We start from the raw sequence: 20461 nt of genomic DNA on the forward strand, positions 1-20461 counted from the left end.
TACTGGATCCCATCTGCAATTTGATGTAGTGAGATCTGGTAAATCAAGGAAGAGAAACAAAACTGTGTTGTAGCTTTTGTCACAAAAATTGAGTACCCTAAAATAGACCCATTGTCATGCCATTGTTTGATAATCTTCCAGTTAGTTAAATGCAAATATTTTCAGTGGTATTTGATGATATTTGCCAAAAACTATTGATTTACTTGAGTTCTTTAGCTACTACATATTGAATTGATAAATATTCAAAATAATCAAGGAAGATTGTTCTGATTTTTTTTTTTTTTTTTTTTTTTAAGATTATAAACTTATTTGTGGCTGTCATTATGGATAATTTTGATTATTTGACACGTGACTGGTCTATTCTGGGCCCCCATCATTTGGATGAATTCAAAAGAATATGGTCAGAATATGACCCTGAAGCAAAGTAAGTAAGATAATTTATCTGATATAATTTATTTTGTAAAATCAATGCAAGCAGAACAGGGTGTATTTTTTGGGAGTGGATGTTTATTAACTGGTGTGTGTTGGCTCTAGGGGAAGGATAAAGCACCTCGATGTGGTGACATTGCTGAGAAGGATTCAGCCACCACTTGGTTTTGGCAAGTTGTGTCCTCACCGAGTGGCCTGCAAGGTGAGTTTCACCTGATTTTGTGTGACTGCAATATGATAAACCAGGCTGGAGTGAATAACAGTGTGTAGCAATATGTAACAACAAATGAGAAGACAGAAAATGAATGAGAATTTTAAATGTTATAAAATCTCTTAGGCAAAATGTGTAATTTTGATGAGGATTAATGGCATTTTAATATAAAAGTTGAAAAGCAATATAAAGGAGCTGAATGGTTGTTGCATTATTTGAGGACTTCAGAATTACAGATATTGAAATTTTGGCAATTTCATTAAGAATAAGATCAAACCTGTTAATTGAAGGATTGTTACAACAGTACTGTCCTCTGGATTCCTTGTAAATCTGTTTTATAAATAGGTAAATTGACATATTAACCTCTGGGCTGGAATACAAGGCATACTTAAAGCAAAACTCTGTCCATCTACATGCTAGCATCAATTATTCATTGAGTAATGCTTTGAAACTAGAATTGAAGAAAATCCAAGTCAGACATTAGGAAAAGCTTTTGACAGATGGAACTGTGCTTTTGGCAGGCAGGGTCACAGCAGTGCTGCTCTAGGAGAGCTCTGCTGCAGGGATGGACTGACCCACAGAGAAATGCCCCTTTCACAGCAGTTCAGGGTAGATGGCATAAGAGACTCACAACATCACTGAAGTCACCTGAGGAATGAATGGGCTGAGACAATTCAAACCTGGGGCTCTGGTTCTTTATGGAGCAGGAGGAACCCCTGGAACTGCAGCTGGAGTGCTTGCCCTCAAATAACTGCTTTGGTCCTTAGTACTGGCACAGTGTGGCTCAGTCAAAAACTGAGCTTCAGTGTTTGAAAGCTAGCTCATTAAATAGCTCAAGAAATCTTCTGTACAGTTTTAAAGTGTGTATAACTATACATGTGATTAATATCAAAAAGAAGCAATATTGTTCCTAATTACTGCATATTATACACAACTGGGATGGAAAACTCAACTTTGTTGTGAAGAATTTACATAATTTATATTCCTCAGTAATGCTCTTCTTTGAATATACCAGCTTTTCAAAAATTAATGTTACAGGATTTCTTTTCAAAGAAAGCAGCATGAAAATTTGTTTTCCATTTTTCATTTTCAGAGGTTAGTAGCTATGAATATGCCACTAAACAGTGATGGGACCGTCATGTTCAATGCTACTTTATTTGCTTTGGTTAGGACTGCTCTAAAGATAAAAACAGAAGGTAAGTTTCTTCACTGTAAAGCCTTTACTGCCTTTGTTAGAAAGCACAATGAGGAAAAGTTACAATTTATTTCTTTTGTTGGATGTGAGTAGGGCTGACCTTGTCTCACTGGATCTGGTTTGCTTTTGGTTCATGGATTGGATTCACTGTTGCAAGAAATGATTTGCTAGAAAGTGAAAGGAAAGGAATAGTGGGGCCCAGAGCCAAAGATACCTCAAAAATTATTATGTCTTCATCTGGTCAGAGAAAAATGTGCAGCACTGGCATAGCAGGAGTTCTACTGCAATAAATGAATGAATTTCTCTTCCTGCCCAAACAAGGTTCTCCTTCCTCACTACCTTTTAACTCAGTGCCTTGGATCCCACAGTGCTGCAACTGCAACTTTTGCACACTTGAAAGCAACATTTCCAGGCCAGCTCTGACTGAGTTGATGAGATTTATCCCATTTCATGAAAGAGAGAAAGGTTTGTAAATGTAGTAGGATGTTTCAAAGATCTTTTTATTTTTACACATTTTTCAATTTTTTCTTTTTTTTTGTCATCTTTACTGCTTTTGGTTCTGTTCTTCCTGCTGTTCTCAGGAGAATTTGGGTTCCAGTGGCAACAACAAACTTAGATTAAGGCCCCTCAGACATTGCTGTGTGAGCAATGCAAGAGATGAAATATTGCTCAGTACTCAGTTATTTGAACTTTCAAGCCTGTACCACTGAGTAATTACTGTGATTAAGTAAATAAAGGCTCAGCTTTGCTTCTAGGAAGAAATGGCTTGTAAAGAAAAGGTCATCACTTTCTGGACAATTTCAGCAGCAGTGAGAGAATGAGAACGAGGTCTGGAAGTCACCTTTGACCTCTGCAGTGCTCCAGAGCTGGATTTGAAAGCACCAGGAATTTGCTGTCCTATGCCCTTTTTTCTCTTTGGTTATGGCATTGTCTGCTACATCCCATAGCACGGACTTGCCCCAAAGGATCTCTACCACATTCAGCTAATTAATATCCAAAGGATCATTCACTTCAGCTGGTTGAACCATAATTGCCATCCTCTGTTTTGCCATTTCCTTGCCACAGGTAACCTGGAACAAGCCAATGAAGAATTGAGAGCAGTCATTAAAAAAATATGGAAGAAAACGAGCATGAAATTACTTGACCAAGTTGTTCCTCCTGCTGGCGGTCAGTCTGATAAACTCTGCCATGTGCTGTTCTCTGTGCATGCTGGTCTTTCTAGAGGGTCAGGAGCCAAAGAAATAAAACTGCTAAATTTTGCAATCATAATGTTATTTAAGGACAAAAAACAATAGCAAAATCAATATTGAGGCAATTATATCCTGTTGCAATAGATAATACGTAGAAGACTGATAAGTGAAACTTGGATCAAAACTAGAGAGAGAGGGAAATGTTATACTTATTTTCTTGTTTGGAAAAAAATACCTTATTAGACCTAAACATAGTCTTGATTTCAAATCATTCAGCAAAATAAACTAGCTTGATTTCAATGCATTGAGCAAAACACCATGTTTTGTACTATGCTACATTATAGCTTATTTGCTTGTACATGTTGAATATTTCTGGGACAAAAAAAATTAATTGCCAGCTTATTTTTTTTTTTTTTGCTAAATCAATACAATGAGAAGCTAAATTATCTCAGTTTCACTAGTTTAATCCAGAGCCTTTCCGCAATGATGGAAGTGGTTCAGATTTATGCCTGTAAAACTGAGATATGAATGTGGCCCATTTAAAGAAATATCTGAATTCTAATGACACTGAACATTTGTGAGAACTACAAGGCACATTTATGAAATGTTCTTACGTGCTATAAAATGACATGTCAATATCTTTCTTTGTAAATATATATATATCCTGATATATATATTTAGCCTTTTTCAATACATACATTTTTAGTAATATGCTGTAGTGTAGGTTTAGGTTGACTGTTTTTTACTTGCTTTTTCAAGTTTTAAAGGTGCAGGATCAGTCTCACTGTCACTCATGCCCAGGGTATATTTACCCAGACATCCAGTCCTCAGACCCATTGTAATCCCCTGGTGTTTCTTGTAGTTTATTGTACCTTCACAGCATTATGGCAGCTCCCAGGACTGCTCAGACTCCAGCCCCTGGCCCTGAAGGGGATGCTGAGTGCCAGGAGGATGATGCTCAGTGCCAGGAGGATGATGCTCAGTGCCAGGAGGATGATGCTGAGTGCCAGGAGGATGAGCACTGCCTGCACTGCTCTTGGCATCACCCAGGAGCAGCAGCAGCAGCTCTGTGCCAGGAGGACCCATTTGCTGTTGCTGCTGGATAATAGTGGGGATGAAGCCAAAAATCTGGCTAAACTGACTCTCCAAAGGGGAACTGATACTGCACTTTTAAAACAACTTTTGTGTTCTACTCTGTTGTTTTTAGCCTTACACCTAAGTGCTTGCATGGCATAGATGAATCGCTTTGTTATTGTTGTAACTATGTGCTTGAGCTTTTTCTGCAGCCTCTGTTCCTTTCAACTATGAGTCTTTCCGAATATTCTGAAGCAATTCTGTTTTAGGGTGGTGGCATGGAATTAGTGTTGCCTCTTGCCAACTTTATTCCCCTACATTTTTATTGAAATGGAGACTCATGCTTCAGAATAGCGAGCTCTGCCTGCCTAAATCAATCTGACAAGGAACCTGTACAGATTACATTCCTGGAACTAATCTCACCTAGTAATTCACTCTTAACTTTAGCTTCATTTCATTGCTGAGTATAAGCTGTGTATTTATTTTCAGCTGTACTAAAATTCATTGCTAATGTTTATTCTGCAAATGTAGCTCTTCAGTGTAGCTGGAAGGCTGAAAACCTGGATGTGATCAATTGGTAGCAAAGAGGATGGCTTTGGCAATCCAATATAAGGAAGTCCTGCAGATTTATGAATTTTCAGTGCCAGTTTACTTTGTTCCCCAGTGGACCTTGCTGTGATTTACCTGAAATTTAAAAATACTGTAAACCACCTAGAAAAAAAGAGGAATACAGCTATTTTACATTCATATGCCTTAAGAGTGTAAAATAGCTTAGTGTACAGTAGAAATTAGTTTTGATGTTTAATATTCAATGGAAAATTGTCTATGAATTAGCACCAGTGACAGCTGATAATAACAATTTCCCAAGAGATGGAAAATTCTCTTCAATATAAATTAACAAAGTATTCAAATTCAATATGTTAAAATCATTTGCACTTAAAATTATTGAGGGGTGCAGTTTATAGTAGTTTTTTACAGTATTGGTTGTGCTGATATTACTGAATGCTATGTCATGGCTATGTCTCCATAGTCACTTATTTAAGAGTGGATGAAGGTATTCCATATAGCAAGGATTTTTTACCCCTTGGATTATAAGTAGATGCACTAAACAGTTAATTCTTGGTACTGATTAAATAACTTCTTATTATAACTCAGAGAGACTGTTAACAGTTAGCAACACATTTTCAGTACAGAAAGGTGAAACTGCTTTGCAAAAACATAGAATGTCAGTCAGGTGTCTGAGATAGGGAGCAAGAGAACTAAAACTTACTAAGGACTCACCTATATTCTCTAAACTTCCCAGTCTCCACCTGCAAATCTATTTAATCCTGGCTGATACCTTTTGCCTCTTCCAGGAGCTCCCTTTTGAAATTATTCCTATTGCCATCACTAGCTGCAATTAGTGGTTTGTCTGTTCTGTGATCAGTTATGCTTAGCTGCCTTCCTCTACCTGTCTATATCTGGCTATATGTGTGTCACTCAGAAAGCAGAGTCAAGGCTGGCTCCCCTTGGCCAGGCATCAATCCCTGTGTGCTCGTGTCTGCAGTGTGCCTGGCTGTGCCTGTGACACACGAGCACCGTGGGGACACAGGCAGACTGGCACACACAGTCCAGCTAACTGGCAGTGTGCTTGTCTGGTGTGCTTATGAAAAACTGGTGCATGCACAGAGTGATCCCTGAGGGCCCTGCATTTCTGCATCCTGGTGTTTCACAGTGCTGTCCTCTCAGGCACAGTCAGTGGTGGTGCAGTGTCACAGCCCCACGTGGGACCTGCTCTCAGTGCCACCTGTAGCAGTGTTTGTTCTATGAGTCTGTCACTTCTGTGTGCTTGCTCTTTCTGGGAGCCATTTGCTAACTCACTTCCTTCAAAGTTCTGTTCAAATACTTGAAATGAAATAGCATGAAGGATGGGGAAAGGCTTATCTGGGGATTTAAACCAGAGCTATGTTGCAGATCTAAGCTAGGGAAGGCAAGTTTACATTACCTGCAGTGTAAGAGGACTCATCCTAATACAATGAACCATCAGTCTCCTGAGGAGCTGCAAAGGAAGATTACAGCTGAACACCAAAGCAAATGTTCACAAAAAGTTTATTTGTGAAATTCATGGAGTCAATTAAAAACTTTTTATTGCTGAAATGGAATCCATAGGCTGGTGAGCTGTTCTTGTGAGCTGTTCCTGATATTTCCTGCTAGCTCCTCCTTTCCAAGCAGGAACTGGGGGCTCTGACCCTTGGGGAGCTGTCAGAGTTTGGCAGAGCAGGCTCTTCACTATGCTATTTCCTGCAACAGACTGGTCTCCCAACCAGTATCTCTTGAAGCAATTGTTATAAGTACTTTTGTTTCAATATATTTAAAGACAAACTGCTGAGAGAAGACATTCTGGGTGCATTTTCACTGTAGTTAAAGCCTGTTTTACTTTTTCACATGCATACAACCCATTTCAGAAATAATGATCAGAGGAGATGATTTTGCGTGGTATAGGTTTCATTTTGAGATAAATTTTATTAGAGAGGTAAAAATGGATTTAAAAAGTATTGTCCATGGAATGGATTCCCCACCCTCTTTGATGAGAGCAAGTCACTAAAAGAAAGTCAATTTAAAATATGCAGTCACTATGGTAAAACCAGTACTACAAATACTATCCTTAGTGAGATACATTTGCACACATTATTGATAAGATACATGGACATTCTCTTTTAATCAAATTTAATCAAAAAGCCCATAATTTCAAACAGAGGTGTGTTAAAATATGTCTGGGCTTGTTAGATTTTCATGCTCAGTCAAGTCATGACTGGACAGAATAACAGTTGATGCCTAAACCACACCAGCTCCTCTTTATAGGCAGCAGGAGCCAGAAATCCTGTGCCAAAAATCTACCTCTGGATACTGAAAAAAACATAGGGAAATGGAACCTCAAGACAGATAACTCTAGGGGAAAAAAGTGTGGACAACAAAAGCAATGTTTTTGAATAGAAAACAATTTCTGGTTTTCTGGCAAGCATTAGTCACTGAGAGATCAAACCTGCCCAGCTGAATGGACTCACAAACAGCCCCATTCATTCTAAACCTGCTGTGTACCAGGTGATTTTGGTGTCCTCAAGGCACCTGTCTTTGGAAGTTTTCAAATTTGGATTTTGTTCACATCAGTGACTCTGTAAAAATGCTGCGTTTTACTGCCCTGGCTGTTTGCCTATTGTTTGAATTGTACTAAATTCACTGGTGAAAGTTATTTTTATTCCTTTCAGCATTATAGGACTGCACAATGCATACACTGACAAGCAAATGTGGTTTAGCAGTGACAAAAAATGGCAGAGTCACTCTTATGAACATCAGTTTATTTGAGACATAGTATATTTAATTTTATCCATTTACTCCAAGTAACTAAATCCAGTACTTCAGCTTCTATGTGTATAAAAACATGTTTGTGGTTTTGGTAGAAACCTACTTAGAAGATCACGAGTCTTGGTATTTTATTTTCCCTTTTATTAGGATGAGTTCACTTAACTGACTGAACTAAACCTGCTTGCTGAAACATTGCTTTTGAGCCCCTTACAGGCTCCACTGTTGTAGGCTGGAAAAGCATAGTAGCTGTTGCACCCATCATTTCCCCCAAATCAGATGTGAGTGTACAGGCTATTGATAAATGTGCTGACTTGGGAGAGATCTGTCTGGTCTGTTCATTTAGATGATGAGGTAACCGTGGGGAAGTTCTATGCCACCTTCCTGATACAGGACTACTTTAGGAAATTCAAGAAACGCAAAGAACAAGGACTGGTGGGGAAATATCCTGCGAAGAACTCCACAGTTGCCCTGCAGGTGATTTTTTTATGTTTTTAACTAACCATTTTGTGAGCTTACTTGAAATAGCAGGTAGATGAATATTGATGATTGTGCAATGCTGCCAGGATTTTATTTAGCTGGGACACTTTTGGCCCTTATTCATCAGAAAAGTAAAAGCTAATCCTGCTATTCTGTCTATAACAAGGTAAGTGCAAAAACTTATTCTCTATGGACTACTCAAACAGTAGCAATAGTTATGAAATTTCTTAGCAAGTCTAGAAGATAAATCACAGTCTAAAGTTGCTGATTGGGTATTGGAGAAATAAAGCTCCATCATTTATGTTTGTTTTGCTTTAACTGTTCAATTTCTTGTGTACCTAAAATGCTACAAGCCAATTCTCAGGGAACTTCCTACTGTGCATTGTCTCATAGTGAAGAGGTTTTTATACAGTATCATTTTTCTTAATTCTCATTTTTCTTTTTCTTTTCCACTTATGATATGGTAAAGTATCTTCCTATTTTATTATTTGCAAATTCTGAATTTTGCATCCATTGATTTGTTTAATAGGAAGTAGTAACATATTGCATTAATGCCATACATTTCTGTCTATCTCTTAAAACAAGCTATCACATGGAAACCAGGACAATAGATTTGGCCTTCTGTCTGTCAACAGGCCTGCAGCAAGCAGTCCATAGAGTACATGTGATCTAAAGAGCAAATTCTGACAACTTCTTTCCACTGGTACCTTTGTAGAATGAACTTTGAAACAGGCAAATGGAAAGCTGTTCTCAAATAATTCCAGGCATCATGCACTGCACCATTTTTATTGGATTGGGGCTTTGTGAATTTGAATTAATGATTAGCAGTTTGCTGTGAGCTATAAATATATTTGTTTGTGATGCCAAAATTTAGGAATACGTTTTGAAAATCACTTTCTAGAAGAGAACTGTGTTAACTTGATTCAGATACTGTTTGTTAAAACCCTGTTGGTTTGTACTTCAGTTTAGCAAAGTTCGCTGTGCTAAGTGGATAATTTGTTTCATTGCCATGTCTCTGCTGGCAGCTCTCACTCCCATCGTGTTCCAAATCAGCAAAAGAGATGCAAGAAGCAGTGAAAGATTCACCACAATCCTTGCTGTGTGTTTGTGCCCACTTGACTTGTCAGGGCTGCATGGACTGTATTTGTGTACACAAAAGAAGAGAAAATTATTGGTAAAAGAACTGATAAAAAGGTGGTAAAAAGCTGAGAGGGCAGTGAATGATGTCAGATTTTTAGGAAGGACTTTTCAGACTTCTTTGCTGTGGAAGTATTTGAGCATAAGCAGGTCAAAGTTGAGTTTGAGCCTCAGTATTGCAGGTTTCTGGTTGTGTTTTGGAAGCTGAACATAACAATGTAGAGAGAACCACTGAGTTCTCAAATGTGAATGTGATCTCTTGTTTATTATTGAATAATATAATTTTAAACTGGAAGTTATAGCATGTCAAATTCAAAGTTGTAATGCTGTGTTTGTTCGAATAATTAATTATATTAGGATACAGCTTTAAAACAGAGCTGGATATCTTGCTGAAAGAGATGTTCTACTTCAACAAGGAATTGATTTTTTGGAATCAATGACCCTGAGACTATTCCTGTGGGATGTGTTACAGAGAGTTTAGCACAAATGATCACAGAGAATATTTTTGGCTTACAATGTATAAAAATTGGGTGTCACCATTTTCAGCTTCTTTATTCCAGGCTTTGTCCAAAGCTTAAATGCTTGTAAAACTTCAAAGTTTTCAAAAGCCTTTGCTCTTATCAACCATTTTTGGCAGCATAATTTATGGGTATATGTTCCAGCTTCTGTCTCCACTACAGAATTTTTTTTTGATGATCCATTAAAACCTTGTAACTATGAAAATATTATTTCAGTTCTTGAAGAGCTGCAAAATCCTTAAGCAAACCAGCAGATAAAAGTAACATCCCCTGTTCCAATCTGTGCTAAAAGTCATATGAGCCATAAATGCTCTTGCACTTTTGCTGATACCTGTGACTTTCTCTTGGGATGAATTAACTAGTTAATTAGTGAACATGATTCTTAAGGATCTAATAAACCCTACAGTTCTTGCATTATCTAGCCTGGCTTTCCTTATCTCCTATCTCTTGCAAGAGAGGAAAAAAACAACCTGCTATCAAGATTTACAGTCCCTTCCTAACTTTTATAATCCTGCTGATTCTTACAGGTGGCCATGTCACACTTCCCTGCCTTCAGGGAGTAAACAGCTCCTTTTTATAAACAGATTATTTCTTTGCCCTCTTTTGTCCCTCGTTCCCAGGAGGCTGGGTTTTATACAATGATTTAATTCAGTACTTTTGAAGATATTAAAGAGATACCCTGTAACTACCAAATGGCTTAAAGCCCTGTTTTTCCAAGGGAATTAAATTTTTTTTTTTTTTCAACTAGTCCTTTAGTTGCAACTTAGGATATTAAATTGGATGCCTTGCTTTTAGCTAAAGCTTTTTAAAACATGTACTTCTTATGCTGCTGTTTCTGATAGAATTACTTATACCAACATAGGCAGAAAAGTGATGAGGAATAATTTAAGAGCTTTTACATGCAAGACAAAGTTTCTAGAACTGAAAAAAAAAAAAATCTCCACAATATTACAACTGGAGTTCAAAGTCATAAGAAGTCATGTTTTCAGCATAAAAAGCTCTTCCAGAAAAAGTGTAGTATGAAAGACAGGGAGCCATCCACATTGTCTTTACTTAGCTGAAGAGAATTGATAAACAGAGTAAAACTCTGTGAGCTCAGAAAGTCCAGTGAGGTTTTCTGGTGGCCTACAGTAGTCGTTTTAATAAGTTCTCTTTTATTAATTCCCACCAGGTGTGGGTATTAATATTCCCTTGGAAGCCACATTACCTAGCTAAAGATCCAATCTGTGGACTCAGGAAGGCAGACTGACCCAGGAGCATGTGTAAAAACACTGTTCTTAGAAGATGTTATCTTCAGAGTGACACACAAAACATTTAATGTCAGGGTGAATGAACACTAGAATATACAGAATAGGGTTTTTTTTTTGTCATTAAGACTTTGCCATTTTAAGACATGAAACTGAAACTTGCATCCTTTGCAAGTTTTGTTTGGTTATATAAACAAAAAACTTGTGAATTGTGTCACAAGAATGTCCCTGGCAGCTCCCTCATGTTTAGGGGCCAGAACCTCCACCCAACTCCAATAAAGGAAGCAGCTGACCCTGGATTTGAGATGTGTCTGGTGCAGGAGAAGAAACAATGGAAGTTTGGGTTGAGTTAGAAAATTAGAGCAGAGCTCCCTGCAAAACTAGATTTGCTTTGTGCAGAGCATGCAGCAGGGAGGAATTCTTACTCACAGTAGCATCATTCAGGGTGATTTTTATTCTGCAGAGCTCAGGTTTTCCTCAAGAGTGTAGCATTTGCTGTTAGCCTAACCCAGGCTGCTGTTTGGGGCCAGAGGGGAGGCAGCAGCCTGGAAAGTGGAGAGGGAATGATTATCTGCTCATGCTGTTAAGTCAAGGAAACTTTCTGCCATGAAGCTTCAAATTTCTCCTCACTCAGAAAATGACAACCAGCTGCAGTTTGTTTAAATGTGCCTCTTGTCACCAAAACCATCTACAGAGCTGCAATTGCAACATCCCTTGGAATGCAGTTTGTGTTCTGCAGGGGAATTCACACCCTTGTGAAGGCAAGAGAACAAGAGGCTCTGAAATGATGGGTGACCAGTTGGAGTCAGCTGTTTATGCCATTTTTTGTGGTGTTACAGATGCTCTGGGGGCACCAACAAGAACAGTTTCCACTGCCTTTCTTGTGCTTGACCCATACTTATGCAGTGACAACAAATATATTTTCTGGGTCAGAAGGAGATGTCTTTGTGTAATGATGGAAACTTGTATTGAGCCAAACAGTGGTCACATTGCTGTAAAATAGATGTTAAGTGAAGCATGAACAATTTAAATTACTTTCATCTAGCACAGAGAGGGAATTAACTAATTCTACACTATTTTTCCTATGGAAAACACTTACTGTAAACTATGTAACACATCTATATTTTATATTTATTTCTGTGTAGCCCTCTTTGTTAATACACACAAAAGTTAAAGGTTTGTTTGTTTTTTTTTTTTTCACATCCCAGGCACATAAAAACACTGATTTATCGACCTGAGCCTGATTTTGGAAACACGTTTCAGATCAAATTAATTATGCTTTTTTTCTCTCTGCAAATGTATTAACCCTGCAGTAAACAGAAAGAGAAAAAGCCAAACCCTCTGGCAGGCATCAGCTGAGGGGTTAATTTGTTGCTCAAGTTCCATTTAATTGTGCTCCCATGTTGATGTGGTGCTCACAGAAGGGCTCAGCTCTGGCTGGCTGGGAGCTCAGAGCTCCTGTGCAGCTGCACTCAGCACTGGGAGCAGGGCTCTGCCAGGATGGACAACTCTGGGCAATCAAGGCTTGACTACTATGTCTCTTATGTCCACTGCTATAGTGTAGGTTATTCAGTGTTTTTTCTGCATGCTTATTTCCTTTTAAAGTAGTTCTGTCATTGTGTTTTTTCATATTAGCCTCAGTTTATTTTTGTGTTAAAGTGTCGGTGTAGCTCTGAGGTTTTTTACTTTTTTGTAGTTTTCTTTGCTCTAAAATAAGCAGATAGTAAAAACATGTTCTTTACCTATAAATCTAATGGTTTGCAGGAATGTTTTTAGAGGCATAGGCTTACAGGATTGTGAAGCTCTGAAAACCTGAGCATTTAGAATTAATGTTTGTGCTTTTTTTCCAGTTCTAGTGAGTTTATATAGCAATATAGATAAATAAGCATCATTGTTCTAAAGTCTGTGAAGCAAAGCTTGCCTTTGTATTTGAATTCCTGGTATTGCTCTAAGGCACCTCAAAAGAGGGACCACTGGGTATTTTACTGCCTGGAAATAGTGTAGGTGACAATGATATTATTTAAATAAGGATATTGTGTTTGCACTCCTTGAACTAAGTTTATCATCTACGTGTAGGTTGGACCATACCTTCAAATGGTTGTGGACTGAGTTCAGGTACAGGGAGAATGATCTTTTTGTAGTTCCAGTATTATAAGCATTTGAGATTTTTTCTGAAAGTCATGACTGGAGTCTTGCATTTTACACAGATTTCTTACTATAAGACTTATATTTAAGATGGTGTTATTCTTTTATGCATACTGCAGATTTCGGAAGTTGATTTAAAATCTGTTTGACATTTGTTAAAAGCAGTCTTTTCAAAATGTTTACATGTGTAGCTTCCAAATTTTTCAATGCTTTGGTGTGAGGTGCCTTTCAAGCCTCTTAAGGCATACCTAAATAACCTGTCTAGGGGTACAGTTAGTGATCATATAACTTTTCTCACTGAGGATGAGGGACTCCTACATTTCTGTTATTTCTGCTTTTGAAAACGCATCTCTATCATCTCAATGGTGTGTCAGAGAGAGGGGCATCAGTCATTGTCTCTTGAGATGCTGTTTAGGACCCAGCACTGGTGTATCAGTGCCTTGTGCCATCCAGAAAACATTGCAGGTGCTGTTGTGCCTCCAGAGCACAGCTGCACAGAATTACCATGTTCATCTGCAGTCATTCTGGGCATTTATGGGGAAGCCTAATTAAAGACATGCTTGGGTTTCTCATGTAATTATGTTGCTCAGCACTCTGTGTGTCACTGCTTTGCTAAATAACCTTTGGACTGATGTGTCTCATCTTTCACCTACAAGGGAAAAAGATGAAGCAAGGAAGGAATCAAAAATTAAATTTTGGATAAACAATGTGTCTGAACAAAAAAATAACTTATTTTGCCAACTTCTACCGAAATCTGTAGAACAAAATTAGAACCATGGTCAAGGACTGTGAGGAAGTAATCCCTATATAACACTCAAATTTGATAGTTTTTAGAAGTCATTATAACATTATGGTTCAGCCATGTGGCACATCTTGAATCTCAGTATGTAATTAAAGTCTTAGGAAGTTCTACACAGGGTAATAACCACCACCTAAGAACTTTAGCAGTCTTAGTGAAAAAGAAACAAGCACACCTCTGGCAAGGATAGACAATTCACCATCCAGGCTCTCTTTTGTGAAAAACCCCTTCTGCTCATCTTTTGTTTCTATCTCTGATTTAAATGTAGCAGTTTTTAGAACCTCACAAATAGAGAACATGGAGTGCTCCCATTGCTCTCTTGTGAGTTATGTTGTCATCAGGGCTCTTGCTGGGTAGACTGAAATGTGCAATGTTGTGTAGGGAGTGTGTGCCTGAGGACCCTTCTCCCCTGCAGGCTAAAGAAGGGATGTGGGGAAGGTTGGTTTGGTATTTGTGTGTGTGCTCTTTTGCTTAAGAGATCTTTGGTTTTGAAGTGCTTGAAGTGAAGTCAAATGTTTGATCAGTCCTTGTTGCCTCTTCAGTCTTTGTGGAAGACTGGTTCAAAGAAGGGATTTTCCTACTGACATAAAAGTACCAATCACTGTGTTTTTATGTCAGTCCCACTTTAGTGGTAGCTGTCTGATCTAATGAAGAATTGTCTTATCAGTAAGAGCTCAGCATGAGCATTTGTATCATTATGTAGTGCTCCCCATCTTATAAGTGTTTCTTAGATTTCTTAAAGTGTTTTTGGATTGCAGCAGGTAAAACGAGACAGTAAAAGGGAGTAGTCATTTAAAGAAGGGGGTTCACAAAATTGTCCCAAATTGTTGGAGGTAATCTATTATGGCAAATAAACTGAGGAATATTCCAATTCTGTAGACTGGTGTTGCTTGAGAGCTTCAATGCTGGCTGTGAGTGAATAAATCTGCTGGGTCTGGTGTAATAACCATTTACCTTTGCATGTGGTGATCCAGGTTTCTTTCTTCCACTGCACACTGTGTAAATGCAAGAGGTCTGTTGCTTGGAAATGAGTATTGCTGGAGAGAGATGAGATGATAAAGGCTGCCTGCTTTCTCTTGAGTAAAGAAGGGGTAATTCACCAAGAAGTAAGCCAGAAGGCAGTTGGAAATGTAATCAAAATTAAATTACTATTCAGTGTGTTGCTGTCAAACGTGGCTTTTCTCAGCTTCCAGGCATACATTTGTGGGGCTTTGTCACAGTTTGGCAGATGGGAGGATGAGCTTGTAGATTTTGTCAGAGTTAAATTTTGTCTGGTGCTGCTGCCAGTGCTGTGTTCACAGAAGGGCTCAGCTCAAATGCAGCCTGGGCTGGCTGAAAACTCAGAGCTTTTGTGCAGCTGCAGAGCAGCACACTCAGCCAGAGCTGAGATGGGCTCCTTGAGCATGAATAACTCTGGACAATCAAGACTTTGCTGTGTTTCTTATGCTCAGAAACATGATGTAGTGTAGATGTATTCAGGTATTTTTCTGGATGCTACTTTCCTTATTTTAGCAGTTTTCAAATTGTAGTCTGTTGATACTCAGCTCAGTTTATTTTCATGTTCAAGTGCCAGCTGAGGTTTCTTTTCTTTTTAGTCCTCTTTGCTCTAAAGTCAGCAAGTAGTGAGTATGAAATGCAAAGGGCTCTTCTGGCTAATGGGCAAATAACTAAAATATAATAGCAGTCTTCTCATAAATATTTACTGCCTTTGTCTCTGCTAAATAAATAGAAGTTTCTGGTCTTCCACTTGAATAGCTGTACCTTAAAGTATTAATTTTGTTTCCCTTTAGCACCTTGCAAAATGATGACATTAGCAACATTTCTGAGGTTTTGACTATGCAATTAGCATAAGAAGTGGGTGAAAGCACAATGTATTCATGAAATGAGTATCATATATTAACTCACTAGTAAATGATTTTTAGAGCCTTGTTCAATTATAGCATAACTCTCAAAGTTCATCCCTGAGGAAGGAAATTGAATTGCCAAATAGATGTAGATAATATGGTTAGTCAGGCACCTTTTCCAGGAAGAGAAATACTGAAGTAAGTGAAACCTGAAGTGGAGCCTGTAATAAATCTATACCATTAAGGTTCAAAATCCCTTTCCAGGTTCTGATTGCCCACATTGCATAAATGCCATTTTTCTCCCCAGCAAAGCAGCTGTTTCTGTTTAGAGCAGAAATTTTTGAGTGTGCTGCTGGGAATGTGTGAGGAAAGAGCATGAATGAGACCAAGCCATGTTTAGGGTCCTCCAGGGTCTCTCAGCTCCTTCTGCAGCTCTGAAACACACAAAATTCTCTCCACATCCTCGTGCTACCCCAGGGCAAGGAACATGCAATGTCAGTGTTGTGCTAGGACAGCCCTCACATATCCTTCAAAATGCTAAAAAAGAATAAATCAGGGTTTTAGATCATAATAAAAAAAAAATGAGCAAAGTGCTATGCAAGATTTTTAGTAGTTTAAGTGTAGTAGTAAAGGGTTAAACACACACATCTTGCATTTCTTCTGAGCTTGAGGAGATAAAAGAAGTTACTGGGGAGAACTGAGATTGTGTGTCTTGCTTTGGACCATAACAGCCAGAGTTAAATCAGGAAAAAGTCTCCTTTTTGAAGTAAGGTGTGTACAAAGCCCTGAGCTCTTGGTGTGGGGTATGACATCTCTCTCCTCCCTGATGTGCAGGTCTGTACTGCTCAGTTTCATCACTATCCCTTTTCCTAAATGTTCCTTGTGGTAGCAAACTTGAGAGGAATATGAACCAAGGACACTGACCCTCTGCTGCTGTACCTCAATGATTTTCTGCCCTAAACTAAAGATTTAATCCAAATATCTGCAAATCGTATGTGCAGTGCAGATGAACTGGAATTATTTCACTGCTTTCTTTTCCATCTGAGCTCTGCTAAAATTGCTGTTGCTATAGCAAAGATCTCTTTGTGTTTCCTTTGTTGACACAGGCTGCAAACATGTTTTGTACATTAAATATACATCTCATTGAAATGCATTTTATTATAATTCTTGCTGATTGCTCATACCTTTTAATAAGATTGATTTTTCTTCTATAGGAGTCCATAAACATCAGTGGTGTTTTAGTCAGTATCTACACTGTGATAATAAAGACATGATCACCTCAGTACTACCAGGGTTGTACTGGAATACATAAACCTTTTATTAATAACAATAAAGGAACTTACAGCAGGATGCATCCTCTGTGGATGTCAGGATACAAAAACTGTTAATTGTCCTTTAAAATAAACTTAACACCTGTAATTAAAGAGTGAAAAAGGATTTGCATTCCTAATGTATTATGATATTGTCATTGATTTAGGCAGGACTAAGGACACTTCATGATATTGGCCCAGAAATACGCCGAGCTATATCCTGTGACTTGCAAGATGATGAACCAGAGGAAAACAATCCAGAGGAGGAGGAAGATGTTTATAAAGTAATGTCAGAACACAACCATGTGAATTGTTTTTTGTATAACATGAGAGTAAAGAATGACCTTGTCCTTGAATTTGAAATAATAATAGTAATACTTTTAAACACCTCAAATCAGAAAATATAACTATTTTATAAATAAGTATATTTTATGTATAAATCTATAAAAAATGGTAGTATCAGGACACTTGCATTTCCTCATAAATTTAGGAAACAGTTCTTTCAGGGTAATTCTCCTGCCCCTAATTCTTTCTCATTAATTCTTATTTTTTCTTAAGCAAATCCTGTCAAAAAGTGTGAACCTTACCATCTCAGATTTTGATAGTGGCAAGGTTGAGACTGGTTTTAATCTCTGCACAGGTAGATAGGAAGAAGAAAATGAAAGTCTATGTAAGCAAACCACAAAAGAAATTGAGTTGTGTATTTTAAAATGAATGTATGGGGTTACATAGAGGTCAACTAAATATAAATGCCATTTCCAACCCCATGAGGGATATCAATAAGAATCAATCAGAAAAAAAAAAAAAATTAGGTTTCCTCTTTATACTCTAGTCCTAAATGGTGAACATGTAAATTTGGTGTAATAATCAGAGGCAGTCTGCAAACCATTTGTCAGCCAGCAAGAAAACTTATTTTTTTTTCCCAAGCATTTCAGAAGAAGCAGGTGTAAAATCCATGTAAAATCAGGAATTACAGCAGAAGCCCCATAGCTGCTACTGTCCTTTGCAAAAAGGAGGATGTGGAACTGGAGACAGTGCCTCAGCTGCCAGCAGTAGATGCATTTCTCTGCCAACCATCATTACCTCCTGTCTTCTCTAGATTGAGCTGCAACTCAGACTGCTGTCATCCAGGACCCACACCTGGCTAGACAGGGAGGCTCCCTAACCTGGGTCAGGTGTCCAAGAGAGCTGCATGTCACAGTCATAACTTAGCACCTCATCCTCTCCTTCACCATCCATTACACTCCCAGGGCTGACAAACAGAAACTCCTCTTTCTTGTACCTCTGTGAGAAGAAAGAATGGAAGCACTGGAGCTGAATGTTCCCTCCCTGGGATTTGCTTGCAAGCTGTTGCATGGCACTCCATCCTGTCTGAGTGACACCTGCTGCAAACCCATGCTCTGGGACAGCAGGAGAGAACTCCACCAAAGCCTTCCCAAAAATTAAGTCTCTTTGTGAGGAAGCTGGTGCATGTTCATGTTTGGGAATCTAGGTTTCTCCTGCGTAATAAGATGTGGAGAAAGCTGGATATGTCACTTTTAGTTGTGTGGAAAAGAATAATGATCACAGCATACTGTTGATTTGACTCTGAAATACAATATTGTCATCACCACAATCACATCTCTGTCACTTCAGGAGATCCCATCTGAAGCATCATAAAATTAGAAAGAAAAATCACAGGTTACTTGAATCGCTACTTTTCTATGCATGTAGGAGAGAAAAATAAGTTGTCACTGTCAAGAGTATGTTCTGTTAAGGTATCTGATATAATTTTTTCTTTCTCTTCCCTTAAAACAGAGGAATGGTGCCCTCTTTGGCAACCACATAAACCACATTAGCAGTGACAGGCGAGATTCATTTCAGCAAATCAACACCACACACCGTCCCTTACACGTCCAGCGGCCTTCCATCCCCTCTGCAAGCGATACTGAGAAAAACATCTACCACCAGGCAGGAAACTCCCTGTACCACAACCACCATAACCACAACTCGCTAGGAAAGCACGTCCCAAACTCAACAAATGCCAATCTCAATAATGCCAACGTGTCCAAAGTCCATGGGAAACACACAAGTTTTGGGAATCGCGAGCATCGATCCGAGAACAGTTACCATTCCCACTCCAGGACTGAGCACGAGAAGCGTAGAAGGCCAAGCAGTAGGAGGTAAACTAAAATATGTCTTTTTTAAGAAATAAATGTATAAATATACTATAGGAAACTTGAGCTAAGTGAAATTAATTTGAATCTTAGTTTCTGTTGCCTAGTGGTGTATGAGCTGTATTTGAAATCTAGCTCTGATGAATGGGAAATGCTTAAAGCTTCACTAGGGTTTGAAAGTAGCAGTTTTCCTTAAAGTGAAATCATTAGTTACAGCACAGACATTGTAATCACCAAAGAATTTCTCTAAATGACTTGCTCTTAAATTATTTTTCTCATTTTCATGGCCTGCCTGGATAGAACACGCTACTATGAAACATATATTAGGTGAGTTGATATTGTTCTGACATAATTGAAGAGGATAGGGAGTTTTTCTTCTTTTTTTCTTCTTTCATGTTTCTTTTCTAAATTAACTGTATAACAATGCATATGCTTGGTAACTTAAGTGACAATTTTTAAGTCAATTTTTTTATTGCGTATTCTGAAAGGATAAACTTTCAGTAAAGTTCAAAATTATTCAAGCCCTTTTGAAAGTCCAGGTAGGTTTCTGCTGTTTTCAACAGGCTAAAGATCACACTTGATTGTAGCCCTTGTTAAAAATTGACTTTCCAAGACTAGAAAAGCCACTGGTGTTAGCTTTGATAAATGTTAATGTGTAGAGTTCCTTTTATAGGGGACCCAAAATCTTTCTTGGTCTTCTGTCTGAATATTTTCTAAGACGCTTTTTAAAATATAGAATCTATTGTTCTAATTGAAGTGCATTGGTAAATGGATGCTCAGTGGTGGTATTAATGTCTAGAATTGCATATCCCTTTCAGATTTCTTTCTGAATATCTCAGTGAGATCTTCTTAATATTTAAGCTATTTGGCAAACTTCAGGCACTGGGGAAAGGCTGTGTTTTTCCAAATGATAATATGCATCATGTAAAAATGTCTTCAATGTATTTGATTTCACTGAGCATCCTTTTTGTTTTCTGTTGTACCACAAGGAAATAAAGGAAGGCCATCTTTAAGAAACAAATAGGGCACTTATGTTCTGAACTGCACTGCTCTGCACTGCTGTAACACCACGTTCTAAACTAGAGATTTATTAATGCTTGTCTTTTTCTTTACCTCTTGGAAGCACATTAAAAGAACTGTGTATAAACTAAACAATACATAATTGATATAAATAGGAAAAAAGTTGCTATTTGGTTGCTGCTTACAGATCTGACACTGGTGATGGGCGCCGACCTACCATTCGTAGGGAAGAGCATGAAGTCCAAGACTATTGCAATGATGATCATTATTTGGGAGAGCAGGACTATTACAGTGGGGAAGAATATTATGAAGATGACAGTATGTTGTCAGAAAACAGGTGAGGATATTTGTTAAATAAAATGTTGTC

General features: G+C 38.2%; 1 protein-coding gene across 1 annotated transcript in view; it reads left to right on the forward strand.

Annotated features, from left to right (window-relative positions):
• Nucleotides 1-20461, forward strand: part of CACNA1D (calcium voltage-gated channel subunit alpha1 D) — a 165356-nt gene that overhangs the window by 136854 nt on the left and 8041 nt on the right. Inside the window, exons 36-44 of the mRNA XM_079316836.1 lie at nucleotides 297-424; nucleotides 535-631; nucleotides 1734-1836; nucleotides 2901-3002; nucleotides 7785-7915; nucleotides 17086-17202; nucleotides 18716-19080; nucleotides 19375-19401; nucleotides 20282-20431. Coding sequence (XP_079172962.1) covers nucleotides 297-424; nucleotides 535-631; nucleotides 1734-1836; nucleotides 2901-3002; nucleotides 7785-7915; nucleotides 17086-17202; nucleotides 18716-19080; nucleotides 19375-19401; nucleotides 20282-20431 — 1220 coding nt within the window. The remainder of the gene's footprint in view (nucleotides 1-296; nucleotides 425-534; nucleotides 632-1733; nucleotides 1837-2900; nucleotides 3003-7784; nucleotides 7916-17085; nucleotides 17203-18715; nucleotides 19081-19374; nucleotides 19402-20281; nucleotides 20432-20461) is intronic.

This window comes from Erithacus rubecula (genome assembly GCF_903797595.1).
Source record: "Erithacus rubecula genome assembly, chromosome: 13".
NCBI classification, from domain to species: Eukaryota; Metazoa; Chordata; class Aves; order Passeriformes; family Muscicapidae; genus Erithacus; species Erithacus rubecula.